Source organism: Falco rusticolus, chromosome 8 (genome assembly GCF_015220075.1).
Source record: "Falco rusticolus isolate bFalRus1 chromosome 8, bFalRus1.pri, whole genome shotgun sequence".
Taxonomy (NCBI): domain Eukaryota; kingdom Metazoa; phylum Chordata; class Aves; order Falconiformes; family Falconidae; genus Falco; species Falco rusticolus.
In genome coordinates this window covers 44,956,078-44,975,424 of record NC_051194.1, presented here as the reverse complement: position 1 = coordinate 44,975,424, position 19,347 = coordinate 44,956,078, and the positions used below count along the sequence as shown (strand labels likewise).

General features: G+C 38.0%; 1 protein-coding gene across 4 annotated transcripts in view; it reads right to left on the bottom strand.

The window, feature by feature from the left end:
- The window catches only part of METAP1D (methionyl aminopeptidase type 1D, mitochondrial), a 49,523-nt gene that overhangs the window by 9,388 nt on the left and 20,788 nt on the right, over positions 1-19,347 (bottom strand). For 2 of the 4 annotated variants that reach the window (XM_037398097.1, XM_037398096.1), the window contains 5 exons: positions 12,137-12,303; positions 9,429-9,578; positions 5,873-6,021; positions 5,140-5,182; positions 1,195-1,358 (listed from right to left, as the gene is read on the bottom strand). In XM_037398097.1, coding sequence (XP_037253994.1) covers positions 1,195-1,358; positions 5,140-5,182; positions 5,873-6,021; positions 9,429-9,578; positions 12,137-12,303 — 673 coding nt within the window. The remainder of the gene's footprint in view (positions 1-1,194; positions 1,359-5,139; positions 5,183-5,872; positions 6,022-9,428; positions 9,579-12,136; positions 12,304-19,347) is intronic. The other 2 variants (XM_037398098.1, XM_037398099.1) reach the window with 1 other exon arrangement.

Sequence of the window (19,347 nt, the reverse complement as noted above, 5' to 3'; positions counted from 1 at the left end):
GAGAATCAAAGGCTGACATGCCCTTTAGACACAGCCATGAATGCAGAGCTCGATAGAATGCTTGAATAAGAATCCAGTGTTCTGTGCCCCCTTCTACTCAAGAATAAATTTTGTTAAAATGCAAGAGCACCACCAGTAAATTTGTTGAACCCTAGGTGTTCAAAAATATGAGGTGCATCTATCGACTCATCCCATTTGCAAAAATAAAACTACATTTTGAATTCACTTCTATTATATTCATGGACAGTAAGATAGTGAGATATGCATTAAATTTCTTTTCCCAGTAGGGGTCTGATTCAACATTTCCTATGAAAGAACAGAAAGACACTATCCTTTTTCTCCAGGCTAGTTAGCCTATAATTTAAAACTGTCAAAAACACAATTTTATACAAAGTCTTCAATAAAAGCTTCTCAGATATAACCCAAAGAGGTTTTACTAAAGTTTGATTCAGGCTCTGTTACAATATTTTTAAAGCTATAAATACATCTAACTGATATTTTGCTGTTCGCTTTTTTCCTTAAAGTATTTGAAGATTTACAAAGAAAAAAAAGCAGCATCCTTTCAAGGTGACTAAGCCTTTGTAATCGGAATGTATTCAATAGCATGTTGGGACCATTAACAGTCCAGAGAAGTATTGCTTAATGAAATGTATACGATATATGTCTATTTATTTTTTGGCAAACATTTTAAAATAATCCATAGGTACCTTCAAAAAACTAAGCTGTATTTTTATTCAAAATTGGCAGCAGCAGAAGAGTCATGATTGCATTTATGTGAAGGCTAGAAGAGATGCAAAATAGGGAAAAAAAATCTCTCAATGTGAGCTCTTGCTCTCCTGTGACGTTAGCATGCACTGCGTTTTGTAATATCAGGAGCTCTCGAGTTAAATATTTTTGTACTTTTTAAACAAAGAGACTTAACTCACTGCAAATTATATCTGTTAATTTAAATCTACCTTATGAATATCTTTGACTCTTTCTACAGTTATCTTTGCTGACCCTAGGGTAATTCACTTAAAAAAAAAAAAAATCTCTTACTCAAGGAACAACATTATAGCTTGGCAGTTCACATACTGATATCAGACGGAAATGATGGTTTTGAATCATAAAACATGTCATCAGCTTTATACCAAACCATCAATAACCTTTGTCCCATTTGCCAGCCCTCCCTTTACTTGTCAATATAAGGCTTACCTGATCGTGTTTCCAATTACAGAGAAGGGAGCCCCTGGTCTGCAAGCTGCAATTGCTTCATCTCTACATTTCCTGGCAACCTCCACTAACTTTTCACCAGATTTATCCACATTGCCCACCAAAAAGGTTTCAGAAGTGTCACCATGGTAGCCATTGTAATACACCTAAACATATGCAGAAATGTAAAGACATTTTCTTGTTTTGCATCCAGAAACAGATAGCCACCTTAATTAAATCCATTCTTGCTAGGAACAAGCTATGTATTCCAACACATAGACCATGGGTGAGCTGTATTTGTGAGTATGAAACCAGAAAAGCAAAACATTGCAGAGGGGGAAAAAAAAGACAAAAAGCTTGAAAGATTGCAAGGTGCGTAAGGGCTGCCAATTAAAATTTCAAGAAAAGCAAAAGTTGTGCATCACTGCCCAGCAGTGCACCAGACGATGACATCGCTCAGCTACAGGACGTAAGGCTAACTGGGCTGTATGCGAGAAGATGGATGGGGGCCGTGCATGTGCTGAAGGGGGCCTTGGGGGGCTGTCAGGTGCCCACCCACCTGGCCACATGCCCCTGGGCTAGGGACTGGCTTGCATCCCACATGGGAAGGGTGTTGCCCCAGTGCTGGCTGTGGGCACTGGGAGACCTGTGGCTGGCTGGCAGGGAGACCCATGCCTCCCCAGCCAGCATCCCCTGCTGGGGTTTTGAGGTGATGCTGTGCACAGCTGGATGAGGGGTACACCCTGCTACCAACACCCACAGGGAGCCCCATGGAAGGCATGGGCCAAATCCACTGCCAGCCGTTGTACATTTTCTTTAATCTCATTTTTAAACAACGCTGTGTTAACATTGGATTTTACTTCTGATTTCCAGAGATGAATTTTGAAAGAGAATAAATGTACTGTTCTGGCACTGCAAAGTTTCATGTGCTGAAAACGTAGCACCCTGTTGAATTAATTACATACTGTTTTGCTTTGGATATTTTTTTGACATTTCATAGATTTTAAACCTCAGCTCTCCAGAAATTCTCTGCTGGGCACAGGAAAACCTGGCTATGCACTACGGAGCTCAGCAATGCACCATTAAAATGGGGTTTGCAGCTCTGCAATACGGCAGGCAGGCACATAATTGTAAGATGAAGCCAAATTTCCCTATGGAAAGACAAATTACCATGGTGTGCAGTTTTGATCTTCTAAAACATTTTTTCTCCCCTGAACAGTGGGCAAACTATCCTTCTAGGATTAATAACTCACCAAGCTCGAAGTACTGAACTTTTGCCACTGGCAAGCTACTTGTGAAAGACAGACTCACATTCTTTTTGGTTGATTCCAAACTAAAAAAAACCCGACAAACCAAGAAAAAAACCAACCAAACCAAATTTGGCTACAGACAGTTTATCTCAAGGCCAGGTTTGTGTTCAGGCTGAGATGTGAAGAAAATGCAGGCAGTTAGGAGTGAGGGGTGCTTTTGGGAAAGGTGAGTGCCAGCAAGGGCCCAACCGTGCTGCAGAGAGCAGCTGCACTCCCCTGCTCCACACCTTCCCCTGCCAGTCCAGGCTGCCACTAGATTTTTTTTTTTTTTTAATTTAATGCTCATTGGGCAGGTTTAAATCTAGCTAGCTCATATTTAAACTGAACTAGTTAATTTTTGGCTCTAACAAATACAACGCACAAAACCCCAGCATTAAATATCACCATCCTGGAAAAGCAAATACAGATTTAAAATATAGGAGAGCTTAAAAATAATAATAATATTTACTGCAGCCCATGAATTGCAATTACGTATTTTTGATGTTAATAAACTACAACCACAGCAACTGTAATACACTAATTCCTTAAAAGTCAATGAAAGAACCAAGTTGTAAGAAACATTAACCTGGTAATGGCAGGCTGAAAATTGCACTACGCTGAGGATTCAGTGATGGGTAATGTTACTTTTCTACACTAAAATACATTTTAAAGGCTACGTGATTCAAGCCAATAAAATTTTTATTTCATCTATGAAACTCCACCATCTTAATTGTACAAAAATGGATTTTTTCTTCAAATAATTTGTACATGTGAAGTGTTTATACTTAATAACCAGAATATTATTTAATAATTTTATAGAACCTGTACACAATTTAAAATAATTTGTTATGCATTATTTAATTTGACTTTCATTCTGTTCACTGTGAAACGTCCCAGTTTTACTCATTAAAAATAAGCTAAAAGATCAGTTAGTAATGCTGAAAAGTAATATTTTTTCCTCAGCTATTTTGGAACTGAGCAATTATCGAACACAGTTCAGTTTTAAATGATAAAAAAAGTCTTACAATCAGCAATTCCCACCCTTGCAGGAATCTTCACAATCACAGAAACGTCAAGATTTGTTTTATTTTATGAGGGTAAATAGAAAACAAATTTTAAAATGTCTTAAAAAATACCAGTAACATTTAGTCAGACATTATTTGTAAAGCAGAGTGGACAAGATATTCACACTACATCTATATAAAAATGTTTTGTTTAGTTTACCACGGAAACTATCTGTGATAGGAATCTACACTTTTTTTTAGTTGAAGGCATCATTATTTTCCTGACATATAAAACAAAAAAATAAAATGAACCTGAATGACATACAAAGAAATCATGTTAAATTCTTAGTTGCTGCAAAATGATTTAGTCTAATAAAATGAGCAAAGCTACACCAGCTCACAAAATTAAAAATGCAGGCCAAAACTTTAAAAAGGACAGAATGCACTATGTAAACCTGATAGTCAGAATTCTACAATTAGAAAGTATGGAGATGGGGAAGAATTTAGAAAGATTAAAAAGCCAAACCAAACCACATGCAGTTCTGGATAACACGTGAGTATACCATGGGAAAAAGGTCACTGACTCTAATTTTAATAGAAAAAATATTTTAGAAAGCTTGAATCCGATGCTCAGAGGTAGGTCTACTGGAGATTTCTTTGCTTCTGCCAGTATGAAATTTGGGCCCATGGAAAACAGTATCAAGTTACCAAGAGTTTCTTTAATGATTAAAAAAGCTTGTTTTTATGAGATGTTACTCCCTTGTATGTGACATATTACTGCAAAATAACAGTGGGATTCAAAAGACGTCTGTGCTCATATTAGAAATAAACAGCCCTTTGGGGAAATAAAAACATGCACAGTAAACAGAAAAAAGCTTCTGCAAGAGATGTATAATTTTTTTCCCTCATAAATGAAACGAGAATGAGGTTTCCTGTTTCCGTACTTTCTTGCTCCTAAGAAAACCCAGCCAGCGTTTATTTAAATAGCTATAATTGACCATTCTCTGGAAATATTAAGTCACAGTTATATCACACTATTTCTGTTTCTGTGCAAAAGGTTCAGGGCTTTTATACCAGAAATGGAATACAACACTACCTTTGGGGATTTTAATAAATGTAGGGAACACTGCTAGCAAAAGAGTTGCTGTCCAAATAGACTGACATACACAGGCCAATGTAGCCTCTAATGACAGAGTAAGATAATGTCAGGCCCCACTCAAAATCAGCAGGAAGAGGAAGATCAATCTTGGCAGAGTGAAGGAAAAATGCTGGCTTTCTTCATGTTAGCTCATCTCATACATATCTATCTTCAGCTGCTGCCCAGTACTGTGGTGCTCTGCATTAACTACACAGTGGATCAATAACAATTACACCTTCTCAAAAACATGACACATAGCAGGATTGGGTTGACATTTCACTTAGGCCAACATTGATCTCAGTGCATCTGATTCCAGTCCTAAATTCAAGTCAGGCCTGGGTCTATCTGGAATAAACACACAGTTAAAAACAAAAAAGGAAACCAGCTGCTTGTGCCTTGGCTCAGAAGTAAACAGCACATCCATCTGTGCATCCCCCATCTCCAATCCACTATTCTTCCTGTTGCTACTAGTGATTCTAAAGTTGATCAAAGACTATTTTTTATATGAATTACTCACCGTGACATCAATGTTGATAATATCTCCATCCTGAAGAGGTCGACTGAAACATAAACAGAAAAAAAATAATAATAGTGACAGACAGTTCCCAACAAAGGGAATATAAGAATAAGCACCTAATGACACATACATAAAAAATCAGGGGGTAGATATTTTGTGATGGAAGAAGGCAGAGGCAAACAGAATAACCATTTTTAATGCTCAGCTCTCACTACTTAGAGAACAAGTTTAGCTGAATATAAAATAATGAGAAACAACTACAAGAAAAACATATCAACATCTGAAAAATCTACCATTATGTTTATTCTTTTTCTCTCACTAGGGTTCATATTTTACTTTGTGAGTAGCTGAATGTACTGCAAATAAAAATACCCACCCAACAACCCACATAAATTCAAATATATTTTTTTCCTTAACCTATACTTATTTTGCTGGAGGAAAAAAAATAATCAGAAAATCAGTCTGTACTGTTCTGTCGTGTCGTCCCCCCCTCCGCCTCCCGTGAACGTGAAAGGCATTATGTTTTTTTTTTTTAAGTTTATGGACAAACAGGATAATATTTTTTTTCTATTTCACATACATCAGCATCGTGTGGTAACATGATATGCATCTGCAATATGTTTACGTATAACATTTAGTTAAGCTGAAGTATGTTCAATATTAAACATAATTTATTAATTCCAGTTTAACATTTTCATTTCTGGTGGTAAAATGTATATTACTGGGGAAATACCTGTCAGGAATACCATGACATACCACGTTGTTTACAGAAGTACAAACAGATTTTGGAAAACCTCCATAGCCCAGAGGTGATGGATAGGCATTCTGTCTGATTATTTCATGATGAACAATAGAATCTATTTCTTCAGTTGTCATGCCAACCTAAAATATCAAACATAACATCCTGTTAAAAAAGCAAAGATAGTTTCTCACATTTACTGAATGTGATTGCAGCCAAGCGTTTCAATGAAATCTTGGATGTTTCAAATATGCTGCTTTGATACAAAACACTAAACTGTCTGATACACTTTATTGATATATTGGACCTTTTTTTTTAAGAGAAAAAGGTTTTAAATAAAGCATGAAGTAGAAACGAGCACTCAAAGGTTCCTAGAAAACCTAAAATACTGTCTATTTCCTTTCTGTTCTTTTTTCCACATTTGCTTTCTCAAAGACACCAATTTTCCATGGCATCTTGTTTCAGTAGCTGCTATAGAAATGTCTGGTTTCAATGCTTTCAGTCCTTTAAAACACATTACCTTCCCTTTTATTTGTAAAAGAAAGGATCTTAATTCTTGTAACTGCCCAGTACATTTATCATAATATACTTGTGCATTTCATGAAATTGTTTTCCAAGTATTCTTTAATTTTATAAAAGATTTAAATATTTGACTTAATTTCTTGAGGATATTCTACTTAAAGTGGACACAGCCTGGATGATCACAGTGAATCTGCAAGCTCTTCTTGAATCTGCAAATCCATCATTTTCAGAAATCTTAATTTTTATGCTTGCATGTTTTCTAGATTCATCTTTTTATCATGATTTTACATTTTAAAACCCCCATTTTCTGTCATTTTCTGAGTATCCATGGAGTGGAAAATGCACATGCTTAATATAACATTCTTCTCACTTTTCTTTTGGATCGACTTGGTCCCTGGAATGCTTAGAACTGAAATTTGAAATCTGGTAGGAAACCTCCCTCACTGAGAAGAAGTGCCTTTGAGGGTTCCTCTGCAAATTGATTTTGATTTGAATGAGTTTTGAGCCTTTGAAAATCATACTTCGTACATATATACTACAGTGGCTGTGATTTTGGAGGACTTTTTAGTAACATGTGTAATATAGGTAGGCTATGGCACAGGAGGCATACTTACCCATATATTGAAATATTTGTTGAGCACGCACAGAGAATAGCAGAGTGCACTTGTGTACTGCGCTGAGGATAAAACCATGTCTATTTGCATCTTGTTCAGCAAAACCCCATGATTGGGCAGATGAGGAGTGATGAACCCATGCAAGACCAGGAATTGGGGTTACTGTGCAACCCCCCTGCTTTGCAGTAGTCATTTGCAGCCTCTGCGCTGGGATGGCAGCTGCAGCCCCAGTGCGCTGTATGTATTGGATACTGCAGCCATTGGTTCTGGATAAATACAGGTTTGTTGCTCCTGCCTTCGCTCGCCATTTATCATCTTCAGCCCATAGACAAACTGAACCGCTATGTACCAGATTGGGTGCTGTCTGCTGCTGCTCTGCTCAAGGAATCCACTGTGGCTTTTGGGCACTCGAGCCGTGCCCTGTGCATGACAGGCTTACATGCTGTGAAAAGTTCTGCTTTTAACAGTATCTGCTTTACTTTTAAAGGAGCTTTTGCTAGCTGGGCAAGGTTGGGGAGGCACATACTGTGCACCTCATCCCTTATTTGGGACAGGGCAATCTGATGGTATCTAACAAAATACTTCCCTATCATAGAATTTGTGGCTTCATTCCCAAATCTTTAACTCAAACCAAGGAAATGCTATTGTATATAGTACCACATTGTATTTTTAGGTCCCACAGGCAGTAAATGGTAATATCAAAACCATGCTCAGCCCCAACTTCGTCTCTCTGCATCCATGCGTTGTAGTGCACCTTTGTTATATTAGGGGATGTTACCATCATTAGCTAAAGCACAGGGAGAGCTGGCTTGGACAGCTGTGTGCGAGGTGGGTTCAGCAAGACAATAGGAACAGGTGGAGCGATGGGGCTCTTCAGATAAAATAGGAATGCAGAGTTTATCTTATGAGAACAGCCTAAAAGAGCTTGGTTTGTTTAGTCTGCTGCACTGAAAGCTGTAATAGCTTTATTACCGCATGAAGGGGACAGACTCAAGGGAATGCAGGAAGCCGTTTGAATTAAAGAGCGGTGTTGGCACAAGAACAAATGGGTATAAACTGGCCACGTGCAGCACCAGGCTGGAAAGCCGAAGATGCTCACTGTCAATGAGGGAAGGTTTTGCAGCATCCTCCCAGTCAGGGGAGTCTTGACCAAACATTCAATGGTGTAAAATGGAGCTCACCACTTGTCTGCAGCTGACCTGGGCAGTGGTCTCGGCACCACAACTCTGCCGCCTCCCTCCTGCCACCACAGCTCCTGGTCACATAATTCTTACCTTATACACCTTGCTCCAAAGCATTTGTTATATGTACTTTGCTGTTATGTATGATTTGGCACATACTATGAACTGCATCATAAACTACACCATGCTGCATACATATATATTTTACACATGATAACAACCAAAAAGTATAAGTGAAAAACTGCTCTCATTCAAAACCCACATTGTACCCTGATCCTTCAGAAACATGTATATGATCTTAACTTTACATAAGTAAGTTTTACTGTACTGGGAAATAACTGCACATAAGTTAAACATACATGAGCCTATGTAAGATTAAAGGTTCAGGCACTTTTGTTATTGGCCACCCCAGCTCCAGAATTTAAACCTCTGGGAAAGTGAAATGATAGAGGAAAGAAAAATGCATGGTAAACTGATAATTTTTTCCCCTTTTAAGTCAATGGCATTGACCTACAGTCCCCACCTATCTCTGCATCTCATAGCTACTCAACCCATTTCACCCTATCCAGTATGCTATTACATGAAATACCAAGGCAAGGCTAAAAAAGCACTCCATCTCCAAAACCTGGTAGTAGGCTCCTTCCAGTATATTTTAACTTGGGAGGTATTCTAAAAAGCATACTGCAGAAACATTTCTGGAAACTATAAGGCTTTATTATCAATGCACTCTGGAAAATTGTGTGGAATTTGGCAGCTGTTTTTTCCAATGGCAGCTCTACGAGTTGCACCAGACCCCGTGGGACAGCGAGGGGCTGAAGGATGGACAGGAGCAGAGGGGGCAGCCCAGTCTTTCGGACTTGCACACATGCAGAGCCAAAAAGCGTGACATAGGAGGAAGATGGGCCATGAAATGAAAGAAAAAACGTAGCATGGGCCTTATGAGAAATTCACATGATTTGGCACAATCTGAACAGAGGGAGATTACAGACAGAGAGATATTACACCTGAGTCAGCAACTCGCTCTAATTACTGCATAGGTCCAAATTACAGAAATAATTGAACAGGTATATCACGGACCGAATCAAAAGTTAATAAATCCTTCTTTTTTCAGGATCTAACTCAAAATTGGATGCATATTAAGGGAAAGTTAAAAAAAAAAAGGTAGGAAAAAACCCCAAATAAGTGAAAGTGTAAAAGACATCCAAACTGTTATGGGACTTCTGCAACTGTTACCTTTAAGCCCTTTCCAGCCAGAAGCAGGACATGACGGGCCAACTGACAAGCTTGACGAAGCCCTTGAATCTGATCTTCGTTCTTAATTTCTATGTCGTCTCCCCAGTCTGGTACAATGCCTGTCGTCACATAGTCTGGCTTCTTTATGTGCTTGGAGAAAAAGGATTGAAAATGAAGATCAGAAAACTGAGCATGACAATGGGATCATTTTCTCAGATACTGCCTCCTGCTTCATGGCAGCTTGCCCTTTCTGTCGTAGTATCGACCTTCCTAAGCCATCAGGGCAAACCCTCAAGGCTGCCTCAGTATTTCTTCCACTGCCCTTTTGAACTTAACATTGCCTGTTACTACTGACTTACACAGTCTGTTAGCCTCCCAGAGCTGAAACCCCAGATACTGCAGCTGACTTCCAGCGCAGACAGTTGTAAGTTTTGAAACTGTGACCAAGATTTAAAAACTCTTCATTTTCTTTTCCAAAGAGGTACACTTTCTAGAAAAGGCATTTAAACACTGGAACTGACCAGACAAACATACAGAATTAGGCTCAAAAATAAAACTGATCAAATCCTTAGTTTCTTGTTCAGATATAACTCCCGTTAACTTCCATGAGACTGCTTTTTGACTATGAACCTTAGGATTTAACTTATTTTAATTTAGAGGGTTTTACTTATGAATCTAGTTCATATGCTCTGCCCAAATCTGTCCATCTACAACATTATGCAAGGGTATTCCAATTCACTGTGTCAAGGAAAGTGTATTAGACTTCATTTTTTCCACACATAAAATTCTCATCCCTTGTACAGAGATGAAATTTCATTTCTGATTTTTTTAAATCCACAACACGTGTATGAACACAACAACCAATAATAATGGTAATATCTTGCACAGAGATGGAAATGCACTTTCTCTTGGAGGGTCCTGGACTGTTGCACAGGCTGGGGAAGATTCCCTTTGCCCACCACAGCCAGGCTGATCCTCTGCCATGCTGGCCACAGGGCACATTTTGCAGTGACTTCACAAAACACAGAATAAAGCTGGCAGGTAGGAAAAAAAGCGGGCACTTGGGCTGTACACAACAAGACCATACAACAGCAGGGTGTAGGAGTAAAGAGTGGGGCAACCAATTAGCTCTAGTGGGACTTCAAATAGGAAGACTATTGTTACTCCTATGGACATTTTATTTCTACTCTGACAAAACCCAAAACTAACTAAGTGGACTTCTGTCAACAGAATTTCAGGTTTACATTTCGTTCAAATTAATGGTATAGCAACCCTAACAACATCCTACTGCAGTAGTTTGGGACTTAATTTATACTCCCCACCCCCCTCCCCGACTGTGTGCTGGATTAGCAACTCCATACACAGCACCCTGGCTTTCCCCTTGGAGGGCACTTATCCTAGTAATGGCTGAGACCTGACCCTGCTGACCTGTAAGGCCTGTTAAGGGAGAAGCCCAAAGCAGTGTACGTACAAACATCTATGTATACAGTTTCATACCAACTTCTTGAAAAAACCTGTGTTATTTCAATGTGATTTCTGGTATGCTCTGTATAAAGTAGTAATTTTGCCCTCAAGTTTTCAGAGTTGAAGAACTGGACTGACTTTTAGACAGTCTGAGAACTCTGATCTGTGAAGACAACTTTTCAGTATGACAATACATTTCCCCCTTCTTTATCCTAAAAGAAGCATCTAAATATAGAAAAAAAAAGTTTATAAGTTCTACAATTTTAAAAGTTTTGCAAATATATAAAGTATGTAACCCTGTCTTCTCCCTGCACACAGAGCTTCCACAGCATCTTAGGTGTAAGAGCCCTACATTCAGCATCCTTATCTGCTTTCCTATCTAACAGCTTTTTAGTATTTCTGGCCCATTGAAATACTCTGTATTATGGATAAGAAATCTATGATAAGATGAAAAACAAGATTTAAAAATAGTAATAATACACATCCTGAAAAGCACTGTTTAGAAAGGGTACTTTGGTCTTCTTCTGGCTAAAGGAAAGATACTCAACAGTTAATCTATATGCTGCAATTAAACATGGGAAAAAGAGAAGAGAAGAGAAGAGAAGAGAAAAAGAAAAGGAAACCAGAAGTGGAAAACATGTTAAAATTGCATTAAAAAGTTCCAATTGGCTCTAAAGTAAATAAAAATAGAAGTATATGTTGCAGGAAAAAATCCCCACTCATGCACAGTAAAGACAAATTTAGAACGTGCAGTGGGGTTGCAGAGCAGCCACCAGCAGGTATTGTATGTTCTCTTCCTAAATCTGACATAACCAATTAACAAAACCTTCAGCAAAATATAAACACTTTTATAATTAGCTTGCTAGAGATTTATACAGAAAAGGACTCAGATGATCACGAATGAGCCCTACTGACTTTCGGTAGGGCTATCTATAATTTTCCAAAATGAGAATCTGGACACAGAACTATTAAGTGTTGACAGATGATTATAAAATTCCATGTTTATACTACCATAACTGAACAAACCCAAGGTTTAAACTGTCTAATAAATGGATATGCCACTGTGTTTAACAGGGTAGGTGGCTGAAAACTTCTTTCACCAGTGCTACTGTTTTAAATACCAGTCCAAGCAACAGGATGATGATCCAAACCCCTGGCTGTCAGACAATGAATGCACTTGATCATGCCTGCAGTCGAACTCTATATTGACTGAAGAACAGATTAGATAATAGAAATCACAGTACCTTAGGAACTGGGTGAGCTGGAGAAACTGTGGCTGGCCAAACTATACTATAAGCAGTATTTCTTTGTCCTTGAAAAAAGAAGCATCTTCGCTGTTGATTGCTTGACTGCCTGTGCAGGTAGATACAATTACACGAAGAAAAGATTATGTGGCAGCGAGTCACAGAACCTGTTAACAGATAAGTTAAAAATGGTTAACATTTTTTTTCTGCTACCATATTACAAAATGGGAAGTATGCAAAAAGAACGGCATCATGTAAAACAAACCACAGAACTCATGTAGCAGCTAGGGGTAGTTCAAACTGTTCACATCTTGACCGTTAAAGAAAGAGCATTAACACTGAGAAGCAATAAGAACAAAAAAACTCCAAAAACAATACTTCAAAGCTTTATAAAATACCAGATCTGTTTTGGTTGGATGCATTGAAAAGTAGTGTGGGTAAATTCCCCAAAGCTTACAGACAGGAGTGACACTCCAGCTGGCCCCCGCATGGAGCAATTTGCACGGCTAGAAGCTGCACTCTTCCAAGGCATGGCAAAACAGTGAATAAGGGACAACAGCAAGACAAGAGGAGAGAAAAAACGATTTAATGTTGATTTCAGACAATATTTTCAGCTGTACTTTTGCAGAATTGATCACCAATTTGAGCATAACCAAGCTAATGTTGCTCTTGTCATTTGTGCCAAGACACAAGGAACGGGATTCAGTTTGTCCTGCCTAGCAGGGCAATAGAACAAACTTCCAGAGATATTTTAATCTTGGCCAAAGCCAATTGAGGGGATTAATATTTGTAATTGACTTGGAATATTTGAATCAGATTTCCATTTAATTCACTTGGGAATCTAGGATGACAGTTCATCAGAGTATTCATTGCTCAAACTTAGCTGCTGGGCAATGATGCATTTTGCCCCCCTCAAAACAGAAAAAAGGGAAAAAAAGGGGCACTGAGGCTCAAAGGTTGTTCGAGACATCAAAACCAAAACAATGCTGCACAAAAGATGATGCTAGCATCAAAACAGGGAAACATCTAAATTCAAAAGGATTATTGACACTGTCCAATTAAACTACAATTACACATAGTGCGTATTTCTATTACTCAAACATTCTACAATCTAAACAAAGAGAATTATGTTTTTGAAACATAAGCTTAACATAATAGTTAATCTGCTTCTGAAAAATGTCATCTGTGTACAAACACAAGAGCAATCTTTTGTGGCAAGTAACCCACATAAATAATTACTCTTTATTAAAAAGGAAGTGTTTTCATTTAAATAGGAGTAACTAAACATCTTTACATCATAGAAATTAAGAAATTAATCTACTGTGTATTTTGTAACTATGCAGAAATGGTTTGGGTTTTTATTTTTTTTAGAAGAAGAGTTTCTTCCATATCTTGTATTTTTTTATTTGATTACTTTCCTTCCTTTCCTTTGGATGCATTTATCATATCCAGATGCAGAAATTATCCTTTCACATGCACACTTAGCTTCATAAATAGCCCTTTTACAGCATTCCGTGATATACAGGAAATTTTAGTTTTGCACCTTTTTTTGAGCCCCAAACCCCAGAATGAGTGGAATGGTTGTACGGGGTTTGCTTTAGAAGTGTTCCTGACTATCTCTTTGCACACTGATCAGTGCTATGTTTTGTTACCAATATCTGAAAAGTTGTAGAGACTTTTACTCAGTGCAAGCGATTTTTTTAGTATTTTTTTTTAAACTGCTGATAAGTAACAAGGCAGAGTTGGAGAGTGAGGCCCAGATCAAGCTCTCAGTATCACCTTGGTACCCCGGTGGAAGTTGCCTCCTTCAAAAGGGAAGAGAGTGTCTCTATGGAAGTGGAGCTGCCCAGTTAACAGAAGGCTGGATTGGTTTGGTGGTGGTTTAATTATAATGTAATCAACAACCTCATAATCTTCTGCTTTCCTAGGCTTTCCTTCACAATTGTCCAATTAAGGAAAAAAAGAAAAAAGCAAAGAAATCTGGGCTATCTATCCTGCACAATGTGTAAGTGCATCCCAAAAGCCAAAAGCATCCTTTGAACTCCCTGGCTGGTTTGCACCCATTTCTGGAAGCACAGAAACTGCTGAGGCAGTAACTTCTGGGCCATCGGAAGCAGCAAGCGGTCTGCCTGCGTAAGCTGAAGTAGCTCTTTTACAGAGTGCAGTGGAAGTACCTTGCTCTTACCACAGCTGAAGGTATTATAAATATATTGAAAACCCACATTCACTGATGTGGTCAGCTAAAGTCCATGTGGACATCAATATGTGACCGTCTATTTCAAATGGTCTCCTTGACACATGGCATGCTGCCCAGGCACCTTGTCTGCTGTGTAAAAGTTTAATTGGGGAAGAAAAGGTGCAAGAGTGCTTGTCAATTATTCAACAATAAAACTCCAAATGTCCAAAATACACACCCTTAAATACATTAAAGCAGCTTATATTCATGAGTGCATGCCTATTGACTATCCCACATTCATAAGGGATACCATTTTATTTGGAATAAAATTTTCATCTCTATTCTCCAAAAGATACACTGTAAGTGTTGTCACAAGATAACAGGATAATAAGGCACTGTAGTCTGTTGTTATTATACTACCTACTCATTATAAACCAGACGCATACAAAAGTACCTACTACTTGAAAAGGTGAAATGCGACAACCGAGTAAGTATCACCATAGCATAATACAACTCCAGAAATACATCACAAGAATTATAAACACAGGACAACTAAACCTTTATTTGAAATACAAAAAATTGTAACAGAAAACATTCTCCTACAAAGTAAAAATAAAATGGCTTTAAAATATAATAAGGTTACTGTTCTATAATGAAAATCTGGACTCCATCCGCACACTTCCTTCCTTAAAAAGGCCTTCCTAATGTCTCCACAGCTCCTTTTATTATTTAAGCTCCCACATTCACAGCTAATTCGATATAGCAACATCATCAGTCACCAGAGACAGGAACAACTGGTTGTATTCTCCAAGTTTGGCGCAGATACTCCCTCCTCCCCAGCCCTTGCACCTATCAAAGCTTTTCTCAGTGCCTTATTTGCTTTTGTAACATTGGTGCTCGAGCACATCCTTTTTGTTAAGCTTTCTGTGTATATTAAATACTTTAAGACAGTTCATAAGCACAGGATTTATGCAGCTTCCAGTGGGGACTGCAGCCACGTGAGACAGCCCCAAGTCTGAAGCCGGTAACACAACAGCACAGCCAGGGTGCAAATTTGACCCGTTAGGTGTTTCTTCTCTCCTCCAACGGCAAGGCTACATCACCTGCTACAAGTAGCAGGGTATTTACTATCAGCTGCCGTAAGGAGAATTATTACCAGCATTACTGAATCACATCAGCAGATACAATGTACCCAGCACAGAAAATTACAGACAACTGCTCCTCTGACTCAACAGTGAATCAGACGGTGCCATCTGCATGCACGCACGTCCTGCCAGAGCTGCTGGATTCCTCAGCATACCTTCCAGATCTTAATTTGTATTAATAATATAAATATGCACTGCGAGCTTTTGTGAATTACCAGATGAATCTATCTTATGTGAAAATTACATTTTCTTTTTCTTTCAAATGAGTCAGCCAAAGGGGCTAAATACAGAATTCGAGTATGATGATGGGTGGGAGCATTTTAAGTGACTGATTTTGCAGCACAACGTGCCCTATATTTATTAGCCTTTTACTCTAGGTCTATTTTAATTGTTATCTGTTCATGCATGCTACACTATATAATGAAATGCTCCCATTTCACTCACAGAGTAGAGAGTTTTTTATGTGTATCTCTATTAATGACCCTTAATTAAGTTGATTTTAGTCATTTAAATGTGATTTTCCTCTGGTCAAGAAGTATTTTTAAAGGGAGATGTTGGAAATGAACTCTCACATAAGCCCTTTTCTAATGCTTCTTGTTTAACAGTTACAGCCATTTATCAGCCATGTTTTCAATGAATAAGGTATGGGGTAGCCATGCAAAAAACTGCTCATCTACATGATTCATCAAATGTGATTGTTAGCAACCATTTTTTTGGTATTTATTTATAAAAGACTTCAAATTTCCAAGCAATTAGCAAGAGTGTTACCAAAGGATAAACTCTGTGTCAGTTCCAAGCTATAATAAATACAAGGGTTCATCTTAAAAGAGCCAAGAAAAATTAACATATTTTAAAATAATTTAGTCAAAGTATCAGCAGAAGCACAGTACCAAAATTATGTAGGAATGCAAAAATTAACATCCAACCCATTTACGAAGTAAAATCAATTTGCTCTTGGTAAAGTAAATCTTACTTAAGATATACAATTAACAACATTAAAAGCATTTTTCTGTTAACTCTTTTTCAAAATAGTTGATTTTTTTTTTTAACTGAAAAAAAGCATGACTGTGGAGATTTTCTTAGTATATATGCATTTGAGAGTAAAACACTAGAGATCTTTAATTTGACTTGTCAGGTCATTTTAATATTATATTGTGTTTTAGCCTCTTGTGCAAATACTATTTTTGCTGAAACTTCAGAGGAATAATGTTTAAAGTGAGATATTAAAAATCTATATGGGTAACTGTTGAATCCAACCAATGAAACCAGGTAAGAATACATTGTTAATTACCAAATGTTCCCATTTTTCAATCCAAAATAATGGTTGTGGCTTGAAAGAGCTTCACTTGTAATTGTAATTCTAACTGTCTAATAAAACACTGACTTTGTAATCCCCATGTTGCAAAGGTACTTCCAAGCTTCAAAAATAGGATGGGAAAGATTAAAGGTTCTTTCCAACTCTGAGTAACCTGTGTAGCAGAAGAGCAGCTCACATTTCACAAGCAATAACCTGTGCATTTGCTAAAAAAAAAAGAGAAAAAAAAAAGAAAAAAGGAAAAAAAAGGGAGGGGGGGGAACAACATAGGGAAATGCCTGAGGCAGAAGTTGAAACTGATTGGGCAAAGTAGAAGGACAAGAGCCCTTGAAATTAAACAAAAGCAAATTCATTCTGTTGACAGATGTTGATTACATCAAAGCTACGAAAAAACTTTTTCCCCTGTTTCTTTTTTTTTCCTTTTTTGCAACTAATACCTCCCTGTTTTCTGTGCATTAAGGATATAACATATCTTAATCAACATAACCCAACACATAACAATTTTTAAATTTGGTAAAAGTATATTGTAATGAGGTCTTAACGACAGGCTTCTCCAAACAAGACTGTATTCACATGGTCATGTCTGCATACCCGTGCTGGTCACGCCATCATCAGCCCCTTACTTCCAGGGGTTAACTGCTCTGGCAGCCAAATAAAATACAGAGAGCGCTGTGTAATTATGGAGACAGTCAAAGGGCAGACTCTATTTTGAAATCTATTTGTGCAGACAAGGTCTTCCAATTTCGCTTACAGGAAACAAGCTGGTAAAGGGGGTCTCCTCCTCTCCAGATGCTTTCCACACGTTTTTCCCACATCAGGAAATCGTGGACATGGACACCATGCAGCACTGTTTCCTGGATTGCAGGACTATGTCATTACAAGAAGAGCAAGTCCATGCTCGTGAGAAATATTTCCTCCTAATTGCCCATATTAGGCGAAAGCAAAACCCACAAGGACTACTGAAAATGTGACTAGCAGCAATTTGTAAACAGGACACAACCACAGCTGTCACGATGGCACTGGAAAAGAGAAAACAGAAATGAAAGGGTAAAAACACTCTGTTTTTAATAGCATGATTGGGGAAATGAAATATTCATCAGGATAGATGTGGCTTCAGCTACAACAGCAACACATTGGTGAAAACCTCGGCAACAGTACGCTTATGACTGTACCCTGATAAACTGAAACACAGGCCAGTATCTTGCAAACATTCTATTCTAATTGACTTTGTTTTAGTTAATTATTGAAATTAATAACACAAGTTGTTTAGTTAATAAAGGCACTAACAGAACTGCTGTTCTTGTTACTTTCGTAAGAGGGAACAAAGCAAAGCAATGGCAAAATGCTGGCCGACTCCAGGGAAGCAGAATCAGCCCCTCTGCCGACACCACTGGCACTTCTCCCTGACACTGAAAGAAGTCAGATTTGGCCCTCAGGACCAGTTATGCTCCCTGCTAATTACAATTTTGCCCTTATGTCACGGAGAGCAGAACCGGGCAAGCTGCTGTATCCCAATACAAATGAGGTTTTTAACTGGGTGTAAATTTGTAAACGATGTGGGAACACATTCTTGTTTGGCTTTACTTAATACGACTTTGTCTAGACCAGCACACTAAAATGATGAATCAGTACCTTCTGGAATAGTGCTGTTCTTCTAATTCATTATTCAGTCAAACTTATAGCCAACGAAATAGCCGTTCTACAAGTTGGTAAACTGGGAAACCACAGAGGATCGGAACCTCTTCTATTTACAGGAAGGATGACAGCCTAAGGGTACTTCATCCCAATAATAACAACATTCAAGTAACGGTGCCCAGGTCATGACAAGCCATGACCCTCCCCATAGCTCCTTCAGGAAGCTGGCTCGGTGCCACCTTTTATCAGCAGCAACAGTGCAACTTTAACAAACAAGAAGAAAAGAAAAATTTAATTTTATATCCTTAAAAATCCCTTTGACCAGTTGAGTAGTTGTGTATATACCTATATGCACAGTCACACCAAGCCAGTACAAGAAATAAATTCACTGACTGAGTAAAACCCTGGTTTGATTAAACAGTACTTTCTCATTTTAATAAAAGATTTAAAAAAAGCAAAGTATAATCCAACTATATCTGAATGGTATTCACTCGTATACCAAAGGAAATTAATTGTCTATTACGGAAAATGGGACTGGGCTATACAGGCTTAACTTTGGGAACACGATATTGCTTTATATTGCTCCAATAGAGCCTTCCATCCCAGTGTTATTTCTACTACATTTTCTCTCTCTGATAGACTAACACAAGTATAAAATAAAAAGGAAATGTTGCCTAAAGCAGTATCACAGCAAAATGAAACAACTCAGGTACAAAGGCTGGATGAAGCGATATTAAAGAGTTTCACACACAGTTAATATCAGGGGAATTTAGGCTCCAGATCACAGCATCTGGGAAGTTTCAACTTCTGTGACTAGCAGGAGAAACATTCCTCTTATGTTACTGCATTCCTATATTGAGTAAATTAATTTATCATAAAGTGAATAAATTAGAACAAGAAACATGTCTGCTCAGGTTAGCATATTTAAATACATATTTCA